The 24059-nt window shown below is 39.0% G+C and overlaps 1 protein-coding gene across 4 annotated transcripts in view; it reads right to left on the reverse strand.

The window, feature by feature from the left end:
* Window positions 1–24059, reverse strand: part of LOC121439548 (intersectin-2) — a 111309-nt gene that overhangs the window by 81565 nt on the left and 5685 nt on the right. For all 4 annotated transcript variants that reach the window (XM_041640053.1, XM_041640054.1, XM_041640052.1 and 1 more), the window contains exons 2-4: window positions 9646–9708; window positions 2692–2784; window positions 841–904 (exon numbers count right to left, since the gene is read on the reverse strand). In XM_041640053.1, coding sequence (XP_041495987.1) covers window positions 841–904; window positions 2692–2784; window positions 9646–9676 — 188 coding nt within the window. In that variant the 5' untranslated portion in view covers window positions 9677–9708. The remainder of the gene's footprint in view (window positions 1–840; window positions 905–2691; window positions 2785–9645; window positions 9709–24059) is intronic.

Raw genomic sequence — 24059 nt, forward strand, 5'->3', positions numbered from 1 at the left:
GGGCCAGCCTGGCCTACAGAGTGAGTTTTAGGACACCCAAGTCAACATAGTATGTGTATTTTATGCAGATATGTAAATTCTAAGTTTAACTTATTCACTTGTTCAAATAATTGAAAACATGTTTGTGACTAGCATTTTGTTAAACACACAAATGTTCCATAAGGAAAAAGGATGAGGTATAAGATCTTATTTATTATAAATACATTTTAAAAACACAATCCCAGATACTTTAAAATTATTTTTTAAAAATTTATTATTTCTTCATGTGTTTGAGTGTTTTGCCTACTTGTGGGTATATGAACAACATGTGTGCCTTGTGTCCACAGACATCATAAAAGAGTGTCAGATTTCCTAGAACTGGAGTTACAGATAGTTGTGAGCTGACAGGTAGGTGCTGGGAATTGAACCCAGGTCCTCCACAAGACCAGAGTGCCCTTAGCCACCAAGCATCTCAAGAGCTCCTCTCAAATATTTTCTTAAGTAGGAGCAAAGAAAGGGATGGCTACGTTGGGGTTTACAGATGATAAAAATAAGTGAAACTACAATGCGGTAACAAAAATAGGAATTAGAGATTTTGTCAAATTGTACAGAAATAGTTTTCAATAATAATTCATATATTCTTTCTTGAATTCTAATGGAATTAGAAATTTTTCCTATAGGACAAAACTTCAAGTGATTTTTTCAATCATTTATTCAGTGTAATTTATTTCTAAAAGAGCTAAAGAAATATTCTTATTTAATAATAGAGCACAAATGAAAGCAATCTGATGTTAACACTATAGTATTGAAAAACAACAGCCTATCAGAAACTTAAGTGCATTTATAAAGAAAATATCTTACCATATTTCAGCTAAAACTGGGGCTGGTAAACCTGACTGTAGGAAAAAAGTACGGGCCTGATCACCTGAAAGTACAGAACACAAGAGCCAATGATACATTGTAAGTGGAATCATCCTAATACTTAAGAATAATCACAGCTGGCAATGATGATGACTTAACTCCAATCATTAAAGACTATGGAGTTACAAGTGTACATACAGTTATCTGTACTTTAGAACCATACAAGTCACCACTAACATTCTATTAAGTAGTGAAGAAACAGTATATTATTCGTCTTTGATTTTTTCATCCCGAAAGGTGCTATAATTAAAACTATCAAGTGCTAGTGAAACATTCCTCCACGAGCTTCCCCATTCTTGTATGGTTGCTTGCTGTACATAACAATAACACAAAACCCAATTCTTCTTTGTTTAGGTTTTCAGAAAGGAGTTTGTAGAAGGAGGCTGTTTGTTGGTTCCCGGCTGCCCAGACTGGGTAAGGTTCTGAGTGTCTGTCTCCTTAGGCAACTACGTGGAGTCTCCCTGACTCCAACTACTCTCTTCCACATATCTTCTAGCCTGGCTATATTCTGCCCTGCCATAGGCAAAAGCAGCTTTATTCATTAACCAACAAGAGCAACACATATACAGAAGCATATCCTTCATCAGGAGTTTGTAAGTGGAAAATCTTGAAGAATGAAGTGATAATGTCTCCCACTGGAATAAAGAACAAACTTGCTTTGGAATGATGGCTTTTTCAAGCTCAGTGCTCTCCTGCAGCTCTCACAGCATGCAGGATACGTTTCCAACACTCTAGATCATCCATGTCAGGCTTAGGGAACAAGGGAAACCAATAGAAACACAGCCATGTGCACACTGCTAGCTGTGCTGCTAGTGATAAAGTCTTGATTCAGGAATCTAGCAGCCATGAGTGGTAGCTGTCAATTATTAACTTGTAAGCAGAGTAATCAGACTCTGACAGCAGGTACAATAAAGCAGGAATACAAATAACATCAGACTATAATAGGAGGATGGATTCTAAAGTCAGACTAAAAGCATTCAGCAACAGACATCTTGATAGCCTTAAGCAAGCTCCACCTCATGTCTAGGTCAGGACTTTACCCTGTGTGAATACAGACACACACAGTAGCTGCCTCACAGGGTGCTGTGGAGGTGAAATGCAGTAATGCATAGTACAAAGCCCACAAGTGGTATAGGAGTCATTCCTGTAACAGTTGTTATCTGTAAAGCATAAGACACAGTGGCACACAGATGAAAAGTTTCAAATTGCTAGGGAAGGGAGGAAAGACACTCCCAAATTCATCACCTTGTTGTTCTGGTGGTCTTTCACAAAACAAGTGCTAACATCAACAATTAATATTTAAGTTATATCTGGAAAATATCATCTTATATAAGAAATAAATTAAGGGGGCTGGAGAGATGACTTAGTGGTTAAGAGCACTGGCTGCCCTTCCAGAAGACTGGGTTCAATTCCCAGCACCCACCTGGCAGCTCACACCTGTCTGCAACTCCAGTTCCAGAGTCTCTCACATCTCACACAGACATACATGTAGGTAATAACACCAGTGAATGTAAAATAAAAATAAATTAAAAAAGAAGAAACCTCTTGAAACAGTATTAATATGTAATAAAACAGATTCCTGACCATCACTTAGAATACAAGACAAGAACTCTAATATGACAAATTAAATCAACAAATTAAGATGATTTCAGGAAAAATATTTTTTAAATTCTAGAGTTTTGATGGATATATGTTTTATTATTTAACACAAATTTGACAGCAGTTATTAAAACTAAAATATATGAACATAAACATAATTTACAATAAATAATATAAAAGATAAACACAAACCTGTTATATAACCTCCTGAAGGCTTGAGGTTATCAAACTGTTTGTCATGCTTATTGCGTTCCTCAGAGGTAATAGCCCACATATTCGGCCCTCCTAAAACATATATGAAAGGCCAAGATATTATAATATGTACATGAGCCTGCTCAAAACAGTGTATCCATAAGAATGCAAAATTCTAACATACAAATATGAATCCTAAGTATCCATTTGATAAGATTATTGAATGTGTGAAGGATATAAAAAATAGAACTCTTATCAACTATATACAGAAACACTAAGGTTTTTCAGCCATTCATTGAGTTAACATCTATTGAATAATAACTGTATACCACTCACCCACTCACGAGAATGAGGTAAATATTGGCAATAAAAAGATTAAAGTCTGGCCGGGCGGTGGTGGTGCACACCTTTAATCCCAGCACTTGGGAGGCAGAGGCAGAGATCTTTGTTAGTTCGAGACCAACCTGGTCTACAAGAACTAGTCCTAGGACAGGCTCCAAAACTACAGAGAAACCCTGTCTCAAAAAACAAAATAACAAAAAAAAATTAAAGTCTGGCAATAATGGCACACACTTTTAATCCCAACACTCAGGAGGCAGAGGCAGGTGGATCTCCAAGTTTGATGCCAGTCTGGTCTACAGAGCAAGTTCAGGGATGGCCATGGGTACCCAGAGAAACCCTGTCTCAAAACAACCAAAAAAAAAAAATTAGCGTACTATTATCAGTCTCAAAGAATTTCTACCTGTAAGGTAGGTACCACCATGTACTGTGTACTGTGAGAGTCCCTGAGCAGAAGGTAAGTACCACCATGTACTGTGTACTGTGAGAGTCCCTGAGCAGAAGTATGACAACAGCTGTGGGATTTTTTTTTTATTTTATTTTTTTTTTTAGTTTTTCGACACAGGGTTTCTCTGTAGCTCTGGAGCCTGTCCTGAAACTAGCTCTTGTAGACCAGGCTGGCCTCGAACTCACAGAGATCCACTTGCCTCTGCCTTCAGAGTACTGGGATTAAAGGCTCGTGCCACCATTGCCTGGCTGAACTGTGGGATTCTAAGTCAGAGCATCGGAAGTGAATTACAGGAAAGACTAAGACCTAAGCAGAGGCTGGAAACTTCGACATCTTGCCATGTGCCGAGGTGGTCTGGGAGTACTTGGCTCACACAAAAAGGGCATAGCTGGAGAAGTTGGGATGCGCAAGACGGATCTGAGTGCACCAAACGGACTACCAGCTCAGGTGCCATACAGGTGAGTGCAGAAAGTGGCAGGAAATAACTAGTCTGAGTTAACTGGAAGGGTCATTTTCTTTTCCTTCATCACTGGGGACTGAACCTAAGGCCTCCCGGTAGTAGGAAGACTCTCCTTCAGAGTCAGGACACAAGCTACTTCCTTCAGGGGGACCTTGATATCACTAGATGACAACAATCACTTCCTCTTCCAGATTCTCAAGATAAACTACATGCTTCAGCAGGGCACTCAGGATCTGCTCCAGCAGACTCTAAGGCCTGGGAGCTGGAGTGTTGTGTGTTTGCCTTTCTATTCTGAGAACCAGCTGAGTACCGGCAAGGAGCAAATACTTAAAAATGATTCCAAATAGATGTCTAAGATAGACATCTAATAGATCAATAAGAAAGGGAGCAAGTGTGGACGTGTTTACTACATAGACCAGGACCAGAAGAACAGAACACTCACAAACTTTGCTGTCTACCCTTCACATAGAATCACCAGCAGCCTCTGAAGGAGTCTTTGAAAAGCTTCACACATTCGCCTTGGCTAATAATCACCTGTGCATCACTTCTGGCTACTCTTATAGTGTGCTCAACATCTGTCAACAAGGAACCACATGTTTAGACACATAAACTCACATAAATCTGCTATCCACACAATAAAAAAGTGTTAGAAAAGTGATTTTCTAACTAGAAAACTAAAGACCTACTCTAATTTTAAATGCTAAAATTGATTTAACACATTTTTCTTAGCCCTAAATGACTAAATTAAAAATAAAAACTACAAAAAGAAGTTTTAGGAAGTAGAGTTAAGAATAAAGAGAGCTGCTGAAGAACTAAGGATCTAAAGCAGCCACAGCTACCTACTTCTGAAACAACCACTCCAGGTGGAGTAAACTTCCCTTGTCCTATCACCTTATTTATCAGAGACTGAGCATACTATCTATACAATATGCAATACACCTACAATAAAATAACACTGAACATAATCTTTCACCTATTAAGATTAGCAAAATAAACCAGGAGGCCAGTGTGTGAGGAGGAACGAAGAACAAAGTATAATGACATGCACATGTGAAACTCCATTAAAAGCTGTCAGAAGTCCTGTGATGGGAAAGAAACTGTGTGTTATTGAACTTATTTACTGTGACTGACTTTGGGGAAATGATGGTAAAAAGATGAAAAGATGAACATGACAACAAAGGGTGAGAGCAGCTGTGAGCCCTGCTGATGCAGGGATTTATGTTCAGTAGCTCATTAACTCCGCCAGCACCGTGCAGTAAGTTAGGTACTATTATAGATAAGGAAACTGAAAGCAATGGTGGAAAAGCAACTTACTTAAGGTAATACAGTAAGTGATAGAGCTGAGATAAGAACTTGGCCGCTTAAGATTAGCGGAGTGGCAGAGCGTTTGGCGGGCAAATACAAGGTTTGGTCCCCAGCATGAGACAGGCAAAATGGAAACTGAGGCTAGAACGGGGGCAACCTGAACTTGCTGAATTGTATGATATCCCAACACACATGAAAATATGCTCTTGTACTAGAACTGCCACCTCTGAGGCCTAGGAATACCACCTAGGACAAAAGTTCCTTCAGAGACCATGTGGAATATGCAATACACCTACAATAAAATAGTGACTGAGGAATGGCAGAACAAAGTATAATGATATGTATGAAAATTCCATTTAAAAACTCACCACTTTGTATGCTAACCTAAAAAACTAATTTGAAAAATATAAATGGGCAAAAATGTCTCACTGTATAGTTCTGGTTGGCCAGGAACTTGCTATGTAGATCAAGCAGCCTCAGATTCAACAGAGATCCTTGTGTCTCTGCCTGGGATTAAAGGCATATGCCACCATGCCTGGCTATGGTGCTCTTTTATATACAACTATTTTCAACTTTTCTTGGGTGCTTGTCTTCACAGTATGAAACTCAATCAGCCTGTTAATAGTGTTTAATTCCTCCTGACTCCTTCATATCCACTCATTCAATAAACACGTAAGGGGGAGCAAAGCTGAGTACATGCACCCCTTTTAAAGGTGCTCTCGGCATTCTTAATATTTAAAATCATACCACCAAGAAAAGCAAACTATAGTGACTATTATTATGATTAAAATTACCTGAAGAGCCGGGCGGTGGTGGCGCACGCCTTTAATCCCAGCACTCGGGAGGCAGAGGCAGGCGGATCTCTGTGAGTTCGAGGCCAGCCTGGTCTACAAAGGGAGTTCCAGGACAGGCTCCAGAGCTACAGAGAAACCCTGTCTCGAAAAACCAAAAAAATAAATAAATAAATAAAATTACCTGAAGAAATGAAATACTCAATAAATTAGTTAGAACATGGAATAACTTTTAAATCATGTTCAAATAACTTGCAAAACAAGAAACCACTTTAAAACGTAAAATATTAATGTATCAAAACTTTTCCAGAAATGAGATAACCTCTAAATGAAAAAATCAGAATGTGTTTGATTCAAAGTCAATTTTTAAATAATTAATGTAAGTCTAGTTTTCTTACTTAGAATGTAGCACTAACAGAATCTTTCAAAGAACTAACTATTTGGTATTCTGCACCTGGAGGGAAGAAAACCTCCCAATTTTAGTCTATTTTTGTAAGCTTTATGGAAAGACAGAATAACAAGGTGGCGGTGGTTGTCCAACATTTCCTTTAAAAGCTGATGACCTCTGACACTGTCTGATAGTCATGTTAGGACTCCATCCAAATTCCACCCATCTCCCTGTTAGGTTGGGAGAGTAGGTCCCAGCCCCCAGGCCTGGTCTGGACTTCAAATCCCAGGAGGCCAGGTCCTGACCCTTCCCTGGGGGTGGGGTCAGGACCACTCCTCAGGGTACTTAAGTGATCCCCCAAAAGAAGAACACCTGGTCCCCCTTTCTTCATCCCAGGGGTCGTTTTTCTGGCTTCCCGTTTCCCCCTTGGGGCCACCCGAGAGCGCAGATCTCCCATTAAACATGGATATTTCTTAATTTGGCTTGTTTTGATTTGCTTGATTGGGAATTTTTGCGTCGTCAGAGAGCTCGCTTAGGAAATATTCCTAACACTCCCCAACTCATCACTAAAGATGGATTTTCAGAATGACTTCTGTTGTTTATTCTCTTCTCGCTACTACCTCTGTTAAGTACATTCATAAAACCAGTGAAGAAGAAAGAGTTCTCAATTACAGAACCAACTATATGCTTGTTCGTAATATAATCCCTGTTTTCACATATGTAGATATACACACATATCTATAAATATGCAAGCATACATAAAGAACACAGCTAGGTAGTTTGTCAATACTGTAATTCTAAATGTAAGTAATTCAAACATGCTATATTTATATACAATAGAAACCAAATTTTAGAAATAGTCTGCACTGATATTTGTCTCCAGTTTAATATTTAAAACAAATATAAACAAATAACACTTAAAATAAATGATATATACTGATCTAGTACTAAGTTAAATGTCTAAAATATAATTGTTATACTGTTCTAAACAAAGCTGTAGCCTAAGTTATGGGAACCTGAACAATAAAAACCTGGGTTTATAGGTATAGTGCAATGCTGCATCCGACTGTAGAGACCCAACATCTAGCTCAGCAATTTTCTAACCATATGGTTGAAAGATTACTGAGCCCTACCAATTCTAAAAAGGCAATAAAGTTCCAAGAAAATGGGGTATTCTTAAAGCCATTGGAGGTTTTTATTCTGTACCCTGCCTCTCCTTCCTAGATTATAGATGAAGCCATTATGATGGGTTTCATAACTTCTTCCTCCAGTCAGTCTTAGCACCCCATAATTTTGAGGCTGAAACAAGTGATGTCACCCTGTAATATCAACCAGTAGCAACACGTATCTGAAGTAACCTCTCGCCTAGCACTTGATGTCCTATCTATCATGTTCTCTCAATCTACAAATTTATTCAGTTTTTGAAAAGCACAATGTAAAGCACTGTGATTAAGGAGGCTCTGGGAAGGACGTTCTGCAGAGCAACAGATTAGGGGCAGAGCTGCAGCTGCAAAAACAGGAGGGAGGCACTGACAGCCTTTTCAATCTTGTTAATAATAATAATAAAAAAAAAGGAAGTGAAGCACCAAAGACTAAGTAAAAAACATCTTGTTTGTACATGTCTTTATCTGCACTGTCCCGTAGGGCAGCCTCAGCTACAAGTGGTTGTAAGCACATGAAATGCAGCAGCGTGGTTACTTGACTTTTATAAACTAAGACAGACGTGGCTACTGTATTAGACAGACAGCACTCTGAGAACCAAAGCAGCCTATGAAGTCTGCACTTAGCCCTAGAGTGATCAAGACATACATGGCCAAATTAGATGAGTGTGTCACAGCATTCATACAAACAACTGGGTCTGGCATCTAAAGACTTAACTGCGACAAATGATTTACTAGAAATGCAGGCATACTTTTGAAGTTTTGTGTTATACATGGATGTTGCTTTCAATAACACTTTAAATGCTGAGTTGGACTTAAACTAGATAAATACAAGTTACTCAACTATTTTTAATAAGTAAAAGGTAACAGTCTCTCTGTTATCAACTTTTCAGAAGTTTTCTTTTAAAAAATGACTATATCTTCCTTTAATCCCAGTACTTGGCAGGCAGAGGCAGATGGCCTCTGTGAGTTCGAGGCCTGCCTGGTCTATAGAGAGAGTTCCGGGACAGGCTCCAAAGCTACAGAGAAACCTTGTCTCGAAAAATAAAAACAAAACAAACGAAACAAAAAACAAACAAACTCAAATGACTTTCTTTATTCCTACATACCACTTCCTAATTAATAATTGGAATTTTATTCACATGGGCATTTTTATCACTGAACATTTTGTTTGCTTCCAATCATGTTTACTTATAATGCAGTGATCTATACAATAAATACGTACGAAAGGAAAGACTGGGATCATACTATGTGTTTATTTGATCCGTAAACTCTATTAATATTCTGGTTGAAGTTTGTAAGTAAACTGACTTTAGTGAAAACGCTTTCCTATGAGGCAGAGAAATCTTCAAAGCTGGGAAAGCAGCACTGTCTTAAACTTACAGATCACTCATTGTGGAAAATAATTATTTAATTTAAAAAACGCCTGTGGCACCAATCCCTATAGTCCTACACCAATTTCACAATGGGAATAACAGTCATTTTAACCGTATTTATGTATTTATTGGGAGAGACACAAACTAGGCAGTGTGTGGAGGTCAGAAGACAACTTGTAGGAGTCGCTTCTCTCCTTCTATCCTGTGGGTCCCAGGGATCAAACACAAGTTGTCAGGTTAACTAATGAGATAAAATAAATATGAAGTTCATAAGTGTTAATAAAGGAAAATTTAATCTTATATTTGTGTTATTAAACAAATCTTGATGGCCAGATCTATTTGCAATCATCTGTGCAATTACAAATACCCTTACTATTCACCTAAGGGCACTCTTGGTTTTTGTCCTCCAGTTTCATGCATTAAACAGAATATACCTTTAGGTTATTCTCAATTGCTCAATGGTAAGCACATATTCCAGATACTACCAAAATGCTTCAACAGAAATGTGGAATTTACTGCATAATACTAATAAGAAGATACAAGTATTGCTCTGAAACACTTGGTGCTTTCAAGTTCTACATTCTAAAAGTCAAGGAAAATTATCTACATAAATATTTCAAACAACAGGCTCATCACTACAACAAAAGCCTACATCCTCTCATGTACCATCAGCATAAAGTTAATTACCGTTCATAGCTGTGGGAAACTGAGCCATCATGGTCCTGAATTTTTCTTGCAGCTCTCAGCCATCTGCAATATGAAAACATGGTCCCCATTAATACAACAAAGACAGATCACAGCTTAGTACTAAGTTGTGGGACTGTCTGTCCCCTTTAGCACACACACCCAACAAAAACAACACAGAGCTCCTGCTGCTGCTGAACAGGCAGAATTCATAGCTGGGGATGAGGAAGGGTTCTATTGTAATAGTGCTGCCTTCAGTACATGACCATTTAAAAGAAACAGTATATGCAATAGCAAATACAGAATGAAAAACCCTCAGTATTAATCAATATTTCTGTAGAAATAAATTCAGGAAGAAGCACTGTTAAGATTAGGTAAGAATTGATTTAAGGAAATCAACTGCATAAATTAAGTATGTAAGAATAACATGGAAGTTAGGGAATGGTGGTGCACAACATTAATCCCAAGACTCGAGAGGCAGAGGCAGGTGGAGCTCTGAATCCAAGGCTAGCCTGGTCTACAAAGCAAGTTCCAGTATAGCTAGAAACCCTGTTTCAAAAAAGAAAAAGAAAAAACCAAAACAAACAACAACAACAACAAAAAAAAAAACCATGGAAATCCATAACAGGTTTTAATCACCTGAAAGAAATCTATCCAAAATAAATGTAGTGCTGTGTTTTAATTAAACTCTCTAAGTTTAAAAAATCATCTAAAAGGATTGGAGTAGATAGAAAAGCGCACAGACACACATGGAGGTACAGTTTAAAAGTAATTATCAAGCCGGGTGGTGGGAGTGCACTTGGAGGCAAGGCAGAGGCAGATGCATCTCTGTGAGTTTGAGGTCAACCAAGTCTACCGAGCAAGTTCCAGAACAGCCAGGGCTATACAAAGAAACTCTGTCTTGAAAAACCAAAAAAAAAAAAAAAAGAAAAAATTAATTATCAAAAGGCATCACAATTATTAAAATATATTTACATTTATTTAAACAAGTTGATTGGTCTTTGTAGCTAACAGCTCTAGGTTCAGACCTGCTTGGCTCTATTCCTAAATGTGACCATAGGAAAGTTGTTTAACTTTTTTTAAGTCTTATATTCCAGCCGGGCAGTGGTGGTGCACACCTTTAATCCCAGCACTCGGGAGGCAGAGGCAGGCAGATCTCTGTGAGTTTGAGGCCAGCCTGGTCTACAAGAGCTAGTTCCAGGACAGCCAGAACTGTTACACAGAGAAACCCTGTCTCAAAAAACAAACAAACAAAAAGTCGTAGATTCCTTGTCTACAAAAATACTTGGATCAGTATTTTTTTAAGTAGTACGTAACTCAATACACTAACACACAGTGTGTATTCAGTAAATGATCGCTATTCTGTAAACATGCAGAGAATGTGAAGCTTCACTTTTGATACCCCCATTCATTATTTAACTTTAAAATAAATACAAAATTCAAATTTTGTTACAAAAATCTTAAAAATAGGACTAGTGAGGGACAGTTAAAAAGACCACTCCATACCTCATCTATTTAACCAAATAGTTTAAATATTGATAGTTTTAGGAGCCCTAGAAAAATACTTGGGTAAGTGATTTTAAACAAAGCAGTTGGGAAGGGTTCACATGAAACTATCACCAGAAAAAACTGGCTAAATGGCTGTCAAAGGTACTGTTCCAAGGTACCATTCTATTAGTGAATTCAGTACGCTAGCGCCCTATGCTAGCAAGAATCCAGTCCTCTAACGACTTAGATAAATATGGTTACATTTCATATTTATTCAGTGATTTGCAGTAACCCTCCAAAAGATGGCACATAAATGCAATTAATTTATTGACAAGAGAACTGGCAGCTGCTTTTCCTCCTACAGAGCAAACTAATCCATCTACTCCATGTTGCAGTGAGCAAAAGGAGAGGTGATTAGAATGGTTAATGGCAAAAACCATCCTTCTACACAACAAAGAACAGCCAGACTGAGCCAGAAGGACGGGTAACCTCGCAAAGGCTTACTCTATAATCCCACCTCTGCCAACCACAGGCTCTTGCTTAGTGGACAGTGAGCTGTGGACTGCAGCTGTTGTCCCCTCTCCTGCTCTTACTCTTTCTGGGTAGGAGAAAAGTTTAGCATGAACATGTTGGTTTTCTTCATTCCTTTCTTATAAGATAAACTCCCAAGCATTGGAGTTGTTTACAAAAAAAATGAATGCCAAAAATCTGGTGGGTGACAGAATTGTCATAGAAGGTACTGTGTTGAGCCTTACAGGATGAATGAGAATTAGTTACAAATAAAAGGTTAAAACCTTGAACTTAACTGTGGCAGAATGGTGTTTTAACGGGTTTTACAGAAAAGAAAATACATTTCATTTAAGATAGATAGTCCTGAAAAAAAAAGGCCAAAGCAAGGAGCAAACAGGGCAAGCCGAAAACAACGCCTGGCACTAGATAGAGGCAGTGGGAAGAGCTAAGAGGAGCTAGAACAGCGAAGTGTTCAAAATAAGCAGAACTCACTGGTTCTCTGGAAATGAGTGCCTGTGGAATAAAAGGAAACAAAGAGACAACTGCCAGAATTATAGTCTGTGAGGTTGGGAAACCGGTGCCATAACCAGTAACAAAAGTTACCACCAAAGGAAGTCTCAACTACTCATGACTACAACCTCAACTTCCTTAAACACAGAACAATTCTACAAATAAATACATTTTACTTCCTCCATGTAAATGATCATAAGCAATATAAGACCTATGCCAGAAAGTAACTATCTACTTAGATGTGCAGTTTCAGAGGCTTAGATCTTACTCACTTCCTGTAATAGACAAGGCTTAAACATGAGAGAAAGTTTGTCCAAAACATTACATATACCACACTATGTAACCATCTAAAGCACCAAACACAGTGTCAATGATGACTGAGATAACAGACAGAGAACAGAATCCCATGGACAGAAAACCTTTAATCAGTTAGATCTAAACTTACAAACCATCTGTCTAGAACTTTTGGCTGGATATCATGTATTCCATGAAGATAACAAAATGTCATATGGTTGATACTCAATTATCGCAGTTATAATCCTGAAATAAAGTTAGAGAACAACCAAATAATACAGTGGACAGGGAGGACAAGCCTCCTGGTATTACAGAATCTCTTCCACCTCACATGTAGAATTCACCTATTCATGTATGCAGGCACCATACTGAGGCATTTACACATGTATAAAGCATTTGGTTGACTCTGATAGCATCTGATTATGGTAATATAATTTATTGGAATCAGTAAGTTTTTAAAGCATACCACTGCATCTGCTTTAGTTACATTAACTTTCTGTCCCACTTTAGAATCATTAATTGTGACATGCTAAACAATTTTCTAGTTTACTAGCAGACTTGGACAGAATAATAATTGGGGCTGGAGATAGAGCTCAGAGATAGGGCACCTGCCTAGCATACACAAGGTCTTGGTTGAATCCCCAGTACATCACAAGAAAAAAATATAATTGAAATCTTGAAAAATAAAAAAGATCACATAAGTGTCTTTTACATTTTTTTAAAATAATGGCTAACACAGGGTGGTGGAGGCACACGCCTTTAATCCCAGCACTTGGGAGACAGAGGACATGGATCTCTGTGAGTTTGGGGCCAGCCTGGTCTACAAGAGCTAGTTTCAGCTACAAACCTGTCTCAAAAAAATAATTGCTAATATTTGCTTAATGATTTCTATTAATTTAACACGCCTCTATTAGTAACCTACCACGTGTCGTGTTCAGTCACTATTCATCAAGAATTCAACATTCCACTTCTGCACACAGACCTTCAGATGCCCAAGGGCTATGTACCTGGAATACTCCTGCAAAATCCTTACAAGGCAGATATCTTACTCATGCCACAGATGAAGGCACAGAGAGATTAAGTTACTTGCCCAAATTCAGTGTCATGAAACAATGTGGAGATTCCAAACTTATCTTATTTTAGAGCCTGGAACGTCTCCCTGTAGGCTTTATGCACCTTTTCCTTTCTTAAATGAATATAATAATGATGTCATATGTTTTAGGGGAGAAGAAAAGTCTGGCCAGGCTGCTGCAACCCTGGAAGCACAGATCAAATGGACTGTTTCTGGCCTCTTGACATAAACTCAGAAGGGAAGGGTAACTAACCAGCATCTCCTCGGGCACACGCTTTGTGGGTGTCCAACAAACCCCCTGCTCTATTGTGTAGAGGATAATGTGCAATGAATGAGTGGCAGTCTGAGGTCCTGATCTGAACTGGTGAGTACTGTGGAGGATGTCAAGACACCTCTGCAGAATGCCTGCTTGGTGAATAACAGGTATGAAGTCAAGATTCATGTGACTGAATGTCAGCCAGATGCAGTCTGGAGAAGCCACCAAATATAATTTTGGGATTGGGAAAGTATATGATCCTGATGAGAGAGAAAAGTGAACTGCTAGACCTGGAGACGCTTCTATAATGGGTCTTAAGACCTAGGAAAGAAAAAAACTACAGCCATTTAAAATTCAAAGTGGCTCAGCAAAGAGTGGGGGTTTTGTTTGTTTAGAAGCACACAATTATAGAAAGGAAAAATTACAGCCATTTAGTCCAAGATACCATTTTCAAGATAGGAAGACTAAAAGAGTTGAAGAAGCCCACAAGTTAGCGAGCAGGAATGGACCTGGAAACCACACCCCTCCATCCAGAGAAACGTCTGTAAAAGAGTGTCCCAGTCTGGCCAGGCAGAGCACTTGGAATGCTAACAAGTCTACAGATATGCAGGACCAACACTTGAGGCTGAGTCAGCAGCACGTCGTATGTGAATCAAGAGAGCCTTTTAGACTAGTTTCCACCCCCAAAAACCTTCTCGCACAGCTACAAGTTTTGTTTCTTCCCTCACCTCACTGGCGTTCCACTCCTGCTTATACTCTCTGACTTTGATAAGCATGCCCTGGCACACACGCACACACTATACAGACACATGTGCACACATACATGCAATTAGTAACCAGAATTTTTAAAAATTGACTATATAGAGAACTGGTAGAAAAGAAGAGGATCCAAACTGCCTCCTTGAGATCCTCCAGACACAAGAGATATGGATATCAGCCATACTGTTTCCCGCAACGTGGCTCTTCCATAACTGGTGGGGAATCTTTTCTTGTAAGCATACTTTTAGAGATAAAAAATTATTTCTCATTAAATTCTGAAGCATTTTAAATTTTGAGTAGAGAGGAAAGCTTGTATTCATCAAATCTACTTTGAATCATAATAGTTAAATAGCTTAAATAAATTTGACTAAAGGCCTGACACTCAAAAGCATGATAGTACAGTTCCTGACAGTATATATTCTATCTATCTATCTATCTATCTATCTATCTATCTATCTATCTATCTTGATTTTTCAAGACAGGGTTTCTCTGTGTAACAGTGCTGGGTGTCCCAGAACTTGCTCTGGGATCACTGTAGTGATGTTTTGTTTATGTTTTAATAAATAAAGATTGCCTGAAGATCGGAGTACAGAATTTAGCCACTAGAAGAAAGGGAGTGGTAGCACACACCTTTAATCCCAGGACAAAGACAGAGGCAGAAAGAGCACTGCACTGTTAGTTCAAGGCCACCCTGGGTTAAAAAGATTAAATCTGTCTAAAAGAGAAACAGAGCTCACACAACGGTGGTCCCAGCACTTGGGATCACATGCCTTTAATCCCAGCACTAGAGAGGTAGAGATGGGAGTGATATGGTTGAATGGAGAGAGAAATATAAGAGGAAGGAGACAGGAGCTCAAAGCAGTCTGAGGTTTGGTGGAGACAGTTGTAGTCTGAGGTTTGGTGGAGACAGTTGTAGTCTGAGGTTTGGTGGAGACAGTGTAGTCTGAGGTTTGGTGAAGACAGTAGTAGTTTGAGGTTTGGTGGAGACAGATGGAGTCTGGAGATGCAGTCTGAGGACATGATCACCCCTTCAGTCTGAGTACTGGTAGAGGTAAAAGAACTCGCTAGTGGCTGGCCTCTCTGCTTCTCTGATCTTCAGCATTAACCCCTATATCTGACCCTGGGTTCTTATTAAGACCAACTAGAATTCATGTTACAAACCAGGTTGGCCTTGAGCTCACAGAAATCCACCTGACTCTGCCTCCTGAGTGCTGGGATTAAAGGCATGCACCACCACCATATTTTAAATTTGTTACTACCTTATAGTTTATTTTGTGTGCATATGTGTTTATGTGTATGGATATGGGTGTGCACACATAGCAGCAGTCATGTGGAGGTCAGAGGACAACTCTCTGGAGTCAAGTCATCTTCTTCAGCTACATGAGTCCAGGAGAACAAACTCAAGTTGCCAGGTTTGGAAGTTGGTGCCTTCATCCACTGAACCAACTAACCAGCCCAGGTTGTTTTGTGTTTTGAGATAAGGTTTTGATATGCATCTTAGGTTGGACTAGAACTCGGAACTCAGGATCCTTTAGACTTAACCTTTAAGCCTGATTTTACACCTGGAGCAGTGACATTAACCAACAGAGAAGCTCTGGGAAAACAGAGATGCGGCTGTTAAACTTGGGAGACAAGTTGAAACAACAACAACTTCAGTTGTAAGCATAATTTGACATATGTTGGTAGGAGTGACCAAGAAAATGGAAAGACTCTGTTTGAGCTACAGACACATATTTGGTAATCATTGGGGACTAGGTATAGTTGCAATCATGCCAGGGAAAGAATGTATCAGGAACAAAAGAAGCCAGGCGTGGTGGTGGCACAGGCCTTTAATGCCTGCACTCCGAAGGCAGAAGCAGGTGGATTGGTATGAATTAGAGGCCAGTCTGGTCTATATAGTAGAGTTTCAGGGCCAGCCAAGTCTATATAGTGAGACCTGCCTCAAAAACAAACACAGAGAAAGTGTTCCAAGGAGGAGTTATCATTGCCAAGTGACACACAAATAAAGGCTAAGTTATGAGTCTTAGCAACCTGTCAGGATCGGTTCTAATACAAGCACAGTTCCAGTGACTTCAAAGACAAACTGAAGTGGATTATGCAGTAAAGGGAAGGTGGCTCAAGAAATATGCAGTTGCTAGGCATAGGTGGAGCTAGATAGTAGTAGTGCACTCGGGAGACAGAGGCAGATGGATCTCAGTGAGTTTGAGGCCAGTCTGATCTACAGAGCAAGTTCCAGGAGAGGTTCTGTGGTGGGGGGAGGTGAGGAAAGGAGGATTATTGTATTTACTTTTTAGACAGGGAAACAAAACTATTTTCCTAGAGAAAATGAAATTCTCCAAAGGAAGTGAATGAAAAGAGACCTTTACCTACATAAGTAGAATCAGATAGTTCTTGAACATAAAGTCACACCATGGGACAGAATTTCTGGTTCTGGGAATAAAGTTCAGATATGGCAACAGGATTTTACAAGTATAAGAGCAGGAAAATAGGAACAGAGAAAAAAAAAACAGATCTCCTTCTGCCAATCTTTTTTCTTTCCCTCTCTTCAAAGGGCAGGGTTGAAGACAGACTAATTTCTTGAACTCTCCAGTGTCTAAATGTGAATTTCTTTTCTGAGACAGAAAAAGGGAAGATCACATGCAAATCAGTTCCCAAGAATCAGTCAAACACGTATCTTGTAGACCAGGCTGGCCTCGAACTCAAGGGATTCACCTGCCTCTGTCTCCCGAGTGCTGGGATTAAAGGTGTGGGCCACCACCGCCCGGCTACAGTTTGATTTTATATCCTACAACTTTACTAGAAGGGTTTATCAGGTCTACAAGTTTTTTAGTGTAGTCTGTGGATCTTTTAGAAAAGAATCTGAGAACAGGAATAATTTGCTTTCCCCCTTTCCCATTTATATTCCTTTAATATCCTTCTCCTGTCTTATTGCTCTAGCTAATACTCTAAGTACTACATTGAGTAAGGGGGGAAGAGTGGGGAATGCTCAGGCTTCCCCCAATTTGTGTAATGTTGGCTACAGGTGTGTCATATATGCTTTTATTATGGTTTGGTATGTTCCATCTATTTCCATTTTCTACAGAATTATGATGAAGGCAATGTTGAACTTTGTCAAATGCTTTTTATAATGATATTTTATTTATGTTTTAATAAAGAAAGCTTGCCTAAAGATCAGAAGGGTGAAGCTAAGCCACAAGAGGTCAGGCAGTGGTGGTATACACCTTTAATCCCAAGATTTGTGAGACAGAGGCAGATGGATCTCTGTAAATTCAGAGCTGCCCTGGGCTATACAAAATCAATGCAAAAATAAATTCAGGTGGTGGTGGCCTACACCTTTAATTTTAGTTCTAGGGAGTCATATGCCTTTAATCCTAGCACTAGAGGGAATATAAAAAGAGAAGAGAGAGAAGCTTAGTCAGCTTTGTCTGCTTAGGCCCCTTTAATCTGCTTAGTCTGTAGGCGCCCAGCCTTGGTAGAGGTAAGACTTTTCTAGTGGCTGGCTGCTTTGCTTGTCTGGTTTTGGGGATGAACCCCAATATCTGACTCTGCGTTTCTATTATTAGTGCTACAGCTTTTTTCTTTATCTATGAAGCTGATCATGTGATTTTTGTCCTTAAGTTCATTTATATGATACATTTTCTGATTTGAGCACACTGAAACATCCTTGTATCCCTGGGATGAAATCAAGCTGGTTATGATGTATAATCCTCTTCCATAAATTCAGTTTGCAAGGACCTTGTTAGGGTTTTTACATCACTGTTACATTAAGAAAATTTATCTATAGATTTCTTTTTGTTGTTGTGTCTTTATCCAGCTTTGGAATCAGGACAATATTGGCTTTGCAATTAGTTTGGTAGTATTCTTTCCCTTTCTATCTTGTGAATAGCTGGAGGCACAATGGTATTAGATTTCTCTTCAAAGTTTGGTAGACTTAAGCAGTGAAAACACACTATTCACAATAGCTTCCAAGAGAAATTAAAAACAATCTAGAAGGCAAAAGACCTCTACTGTTCTAAATCAGCTATGATAGATGTATTACTCATGAAAATAGATATTAAAAACCATAGAATTTGGCACTTTAAAATGGTGACATTTATTGGAAGTGAATTATGAAGTTGCTATTCTAAATAATCTAACGTTCTTTACATTTCATAAAATATGTTTTAAGAGTCTAGTCTTTATTTACAAGGCACGAATGAACTATTCCCCCTTCGCTTTTCTCCTCGGTGCTTATAGCACTACCTACCATGCTGGTGACCTTTCTACTTATGAAGGTTTCCTTTCACTTCCATTTCTTCTTGTACATAATGTCTAGTGTTCTAACTTCTGTTTTCATACTTGCGCACCTCTATAAGACTGTCAACCCCTGAGTTTGTCTCTTCATTTTCATATACCTTAATGTCCAGTTGCTATCGGGAACTCCCCAAGGCCAGCTGGCCTGAGTCTGAAAAAGCATGGGATTAAACCGGACTTGCTGAACATAGTGGACAATGAGGACCACTGAGAACTCAAGAACAATGGCAATGGGTTTTTGATCCTACTGCACGTACTGGCTTTGTGGGAGCCTAGGAAGTTGGGATGCTCACCTTACTAGACCTGGATGGAGGTGGATGGTCCTTGGACTTCCCAAAGGTCAGGGAACCCTGATTGCTCTTTGGCTGATGAGGGAGGGGGACTTGATCGGGGGAGGAGGAGGGAAATGGGAGGCGGTGGCGGGGAGGAGGCAGAAATCTTTAATAAATAAATTTAAAAAAATAATATATTTTCTGTGTGGTTATTTTGGGGCTGAGCTGGGAACTAACTAGCAGTCCCCTACAACAAATTGGTGTGCCAACATGGCTGACTAAATCCATGTAAAACCTGAGAAAACTCGGAAAGAAATCCTAGTCAGAAAAAAAAAAGTTTAACACAGCTTCTTGCTCTGTTTGTGGGCAGTGTGCTGCAGCTTCTTTAAGAGAGGTTTTCTTGATTCAGCGGTAGCAGGGAAAAAAGCCACATGGTTTTGAAACAGTGGCTTTCTGGGCTGTGCTGCCGGCACGAACTCTGGCTCTTTTAGGAGGCCAAGCATTTAAATGGGGTTTATGGGCAGCATGCTGAAAGTTACTTGGTGGCAGCATGGGCCAACTGGTTATCAGAGTTGAGGTAGTAAGGACAGCTCCTACCCGGCAGTCTCAGAGGCAGTGAATGGACTTCTGCCATGTCAGACTAGGCAGAGCCAACAGGCAGGACCGTATTTGCCCTAGCAATGCAGTTGCTTAGGTTTTTAAGAAGGGCTTAACATTTTAAGCAGCAGTCCTGGTCAGAAAAGGATTACAGATACACAGTAAAGACAAATTCAGAAGGAAAAGACCTCTAAATGGGTCACAGTGTTGGATAAATGTATGTAGGCTTGGGAGAGAGAAGAAAAAGAGTATAGAGAGTCATAAAAGGAACTAAATGATTCAGAAAATAAAAATAAAACAAAGTCTTTAAAGAGACAGAGTACTGACAGTCATAGATTAAAGGAGTAAAGATAATAAAATAAATATTTAAAAGGTAATAGAGTAAAAAAATAAGCCATGTAAAGATGGAAAATACACAGAGGGTCTGAATTATGCATATTATTGTATTTTCTTTTAATTGTTTAACTGCGAAGGAGCTAAGTACAGAGAGACATTTCATTATACAGACTGATAAACTAAACCAACATAAATGTTTTAGAGGTATCATGATTTCAGAATTTGGGTCTAAGGATTTGTTATTTTGGAAAAGAGGTTCTGCATTTGTTTCCACAGAGGATGAGAACCTGTGAGATTCTTCTAGACTAATGTAGTTTGATGGACCAAAGACACCCCCCCCCGAAAGGTCACTGTGAACACCCCCCAAAAATTATTTTACTCAACAAAAAGCAGGAAGTAATTTGGAGAGAACTATGTCCATATTCCCAAATATTGTTTATAAATGTTTGTTTACATTTAAAGGGTGATATGCTATAGAGATTTGTATTGGTATGGATTTTGGTTTATTGATACAAATTTAAGGTCAATTTTGTTATACTATGTGTGTATATATATTTCTGCTCTTGATTAAGGTATTTTGTTTGTACAGCTTATTTTAAAATGTAATGTATACCTGGGCAGTGGTGGTGCACGCCTTTAATCCTAGCACTCAGGAGGCAGAGGCAGGCGGATTGCTGTGAGTTTGAGGCCAGCCTGGTCTACAAGAGCTAGTTCCGGGACAGGCACCAAAGCTACAGAGAAACCCTGTCTCGAAAAACCAAAAAAAAAAAAAAAAAAAAAAAAAAAAAAAAAAAAAAAAAAGAAAGAAAGAAAGTATACTGGGTCAGCTGGAACAGTGTATGCTTGTAATCCCAGCTACTGGGAAGGTGTGAAGTTGTGGGGTGGGGAGGACTCAGCTCTAGCCAGGAGTTTGAAAACAACCTGAGCAGCACAATAAGACCGTTTCTAAAAGAAAACAGAACAAAACAAACATCAAACCTCCCCATAAAACCAAGAGAAAAAAACCTACATCCATACCCACAAGCACATACTGGGAGCAAGCAGGGCTTTATTGCTTGGCTCTCCCAGAAGCAAGGCTGTGACACTCAAAACTCACTGCACACATAATGGGAAATCGCCAGCTGTGTTTTCACTCAGTTTCAGTCTCTGGGCTTCTACTCTTTCCCTGCCTGCTTTCAGACCAGCTTTCACGTTACTTCCTCAGTCCAGGTTTCTACTTCATATGCTCTGGGAGGGGACTCACTGCTTTGTGCTTGTGGGGGAGGTATATAAGTGTGTGTACAGGTGTGCACAGGACTTGGCTTTTTATGTGGGTGCTAGGGAGTTGGACTCGGTCCTCATGCTTGTGGAGCAAGCCCTTTGTCAGGTGGGCCATTTCCCAGCCTTCAATCCTTGACACCAGCAGCACCACCAGAACACCTTGAGTTCAAGTCAGTGCATCTGCCCAGTCACCAAAGAAGAATGCACCAAAAGTTAGAATTCCATGTAAGTGCTATGGGAATGAAAAGGGCAGAGGATGAGTGCCTCACTTTGCCTTGAGAAACCAGAACGTTATTAGATGAGTAATCTCAGAGGAAATGACTCCTACATTGAGTAATGGGTACTAAACAATAGGTTTCAGACAGCAGGTTACTGTGATTTTTAGGAACCAAGAACAGAAATAGACAAAGGCACAGAGGAAAAAAATTTAAGACTTTAAAAGACGACGTAAAGTCACACGCCTTTCATTCCAGCACTTGGGAGGCAGGTGGATCTCTGTGAGTTCAAGGCTAACATGGTCTACAAATAGAGAGTTCCAGGATAGCCAGGTCTACATAGTAAAACCTAGTATCAAAATAAAAATTTTTTAATTTAAAAAAAAAACAAAGACAATGTCAAAGGACCTAATCCTCCTAGGGGATGCTGTAAAAAGTACATGAGTTATAAAATATAAAACACTTAGGTATACAGCATATACTTACTCAAAAAGTGCTACCACCATTATCATTTTTCTTAAATCTATAAACAAAGCTAAAAAACATGGGAAAATCTGTATAACTATATGGAAGACATACTTCTTGCCAAACAAAGAATTCTTAGAATAAACAAGAGCGTTGGTGATTTGGTTAAGCTAATAGAATAATCTTCTACCATGCACCAAGTTTCAGGTTTGACCCTTACACTACACAAACCAGAGGAGAGGCACATGCCTGCAATCCCAGCATGAAGGACATGGAGGTGGGTGGATCAGAAGTTCAACATTATCCTAGGCTACACAGTAAATTTGAGGCCAGTCTGGGCTACAAGAGACTGTCAAAAGAGATTAGGGAAAAAAAAGGAAGGGGAGGGGAGAGAAGAGAGGAAAGGAAGGAACAAATGAACAAAGTAAGCATGAAATGAGAAATCAGAAAGGAAAGTTTTCCAGTATAAATGGAAAAAAGACAATGTGAAGCTAATACTTAGAGGAAGAAAACCTAAAGTACTCTGAATAAGTTAGTGTATTTTTTAAAGGCAAAGCTTTCAAGAAAGTGGGGAAATAAGATGGTGTTGTTTACACATTCATACTAATTCATTCTCCTGTAAAATAGTCTGGTAATATGTTTACACGGACATTAAGAAGTGTCCATACCTTTTCAGCCAATGTCTCTCTACTACTTGAAATGTATTCTGGGGAAATACTCATAATCATGAAAACAATTACAGCTTTAAGGATGTGAACTGCGGCAAGATAGAGATTACAAATGACCTTAGCAGTACAGAAGCATAGATAGCAGCCATAAGCAGAAGAGCAAGGTCAGAAATAGATCCTAGGTCTGTCGTCTACCAGTTGTGGACTCTGGGGAAATTACTATACTCCCTCAAACTCAACTACGAAGTTCTTATAGAGAGTCTAAAGACTAAATGAAGCTGGGCAGTAGAGGTGCATACCTTTAATCCCAGCATTCAGGAGGCAGAGGCAGGTGGATCACTGTGAGTTCAAGGCCAGCCTGGTCTATAGAGCAAGTTCCACAACAGTAAAAGCTGTTACACAGAGAAACCCTGTCTCAAAAAAAAAAAAAATGACAATCAATTTATGCAAAGTGTCCCCCAAATAACTAACATATAGCTACTGCTCTATAAATGTTAGACACTATTAATACTCTTCGGTAGTGAGGACAAAGTATTCACCAATAAAAGTATATAGTGGATAAGTGCATAGTGAAAACAGAGCCACGCTTTGATAAATATTATTTGTAAGCTACAAAGAAAAGTCACAGAACAGAAACCAAGCATGTAGTCCAGCGGAAAACCACTTGCCTAGTGCACTACACGTCAATCCCTGGCACAGCAGGAAAATATATTAAATTATAACAAAACACATGACAACATAACACAGGTCCATAGTCAGCAGAGACTAAGTTCTAGGAGAGCTACTAAAACATGAGCGATGGCTATGTCTGGAAAGTTTCATAGTCCTTGTGTTTCCCTATAGCGTCCCCATTTTCTACACAGAACGTTTATTATTTATCGTAATAAAAATAGTACACAAAGTCAATAAAATTGAAAACCAAACAATACAGTGCTTTCAGGAAAAATCAAATTTAGTGTCCATCCCAAACTATTTGGCAAAACTCTGCTTTAAGTGCACACTATGTGGGGGAAGGTTTTTTCTGGTTTCAGTAACTAGAAGAAATACCAAGACCTGCAAGGTATTAACAAAATAAATAACAAAAATAAACTATCTTAAATATGTTATTCTGAAATACAAATAACTTATTTATATGAAGGCTACCATTTATTCTAAATTCAAGAAATTTTATTCTTTCTTCTCTTTTCCTGAATTTAAAGCCACTACGGCAGGACAAGGTTGTATATTTTGTCCACTGGTTATATAATCATTACACTGGGCATGTCTTACAAGAAATCATGTAATATTTATGGAACGATGGAGTGAAAGAACAAATTCCATGCTATGAATTATGAGTGACTTCTGTTGTCTTTAACTTTCAAAGAGAGAGCAGTAGCTGGAATAAAGGAAAGACGTTGTTACATGATACGGAGAAAGGCAAAG

The sequence above is a fragment of the Microtus oregoni genome, unplaced genomic scaffold (assembly GCF_018167655.1).
Source record: "Microtus oregoni isolate MIOR12 unplaced genomic scaffold, Mior012 000062F_ref0000492, whole genome shotgun sequence".
NCBI classification, from domain to species: domain Eukaryota; kingdom Metazoa; phylum Chordata; class Mammalia; order Rodentia; family Cricetidae; genus Microtus; species Microtus oregoni.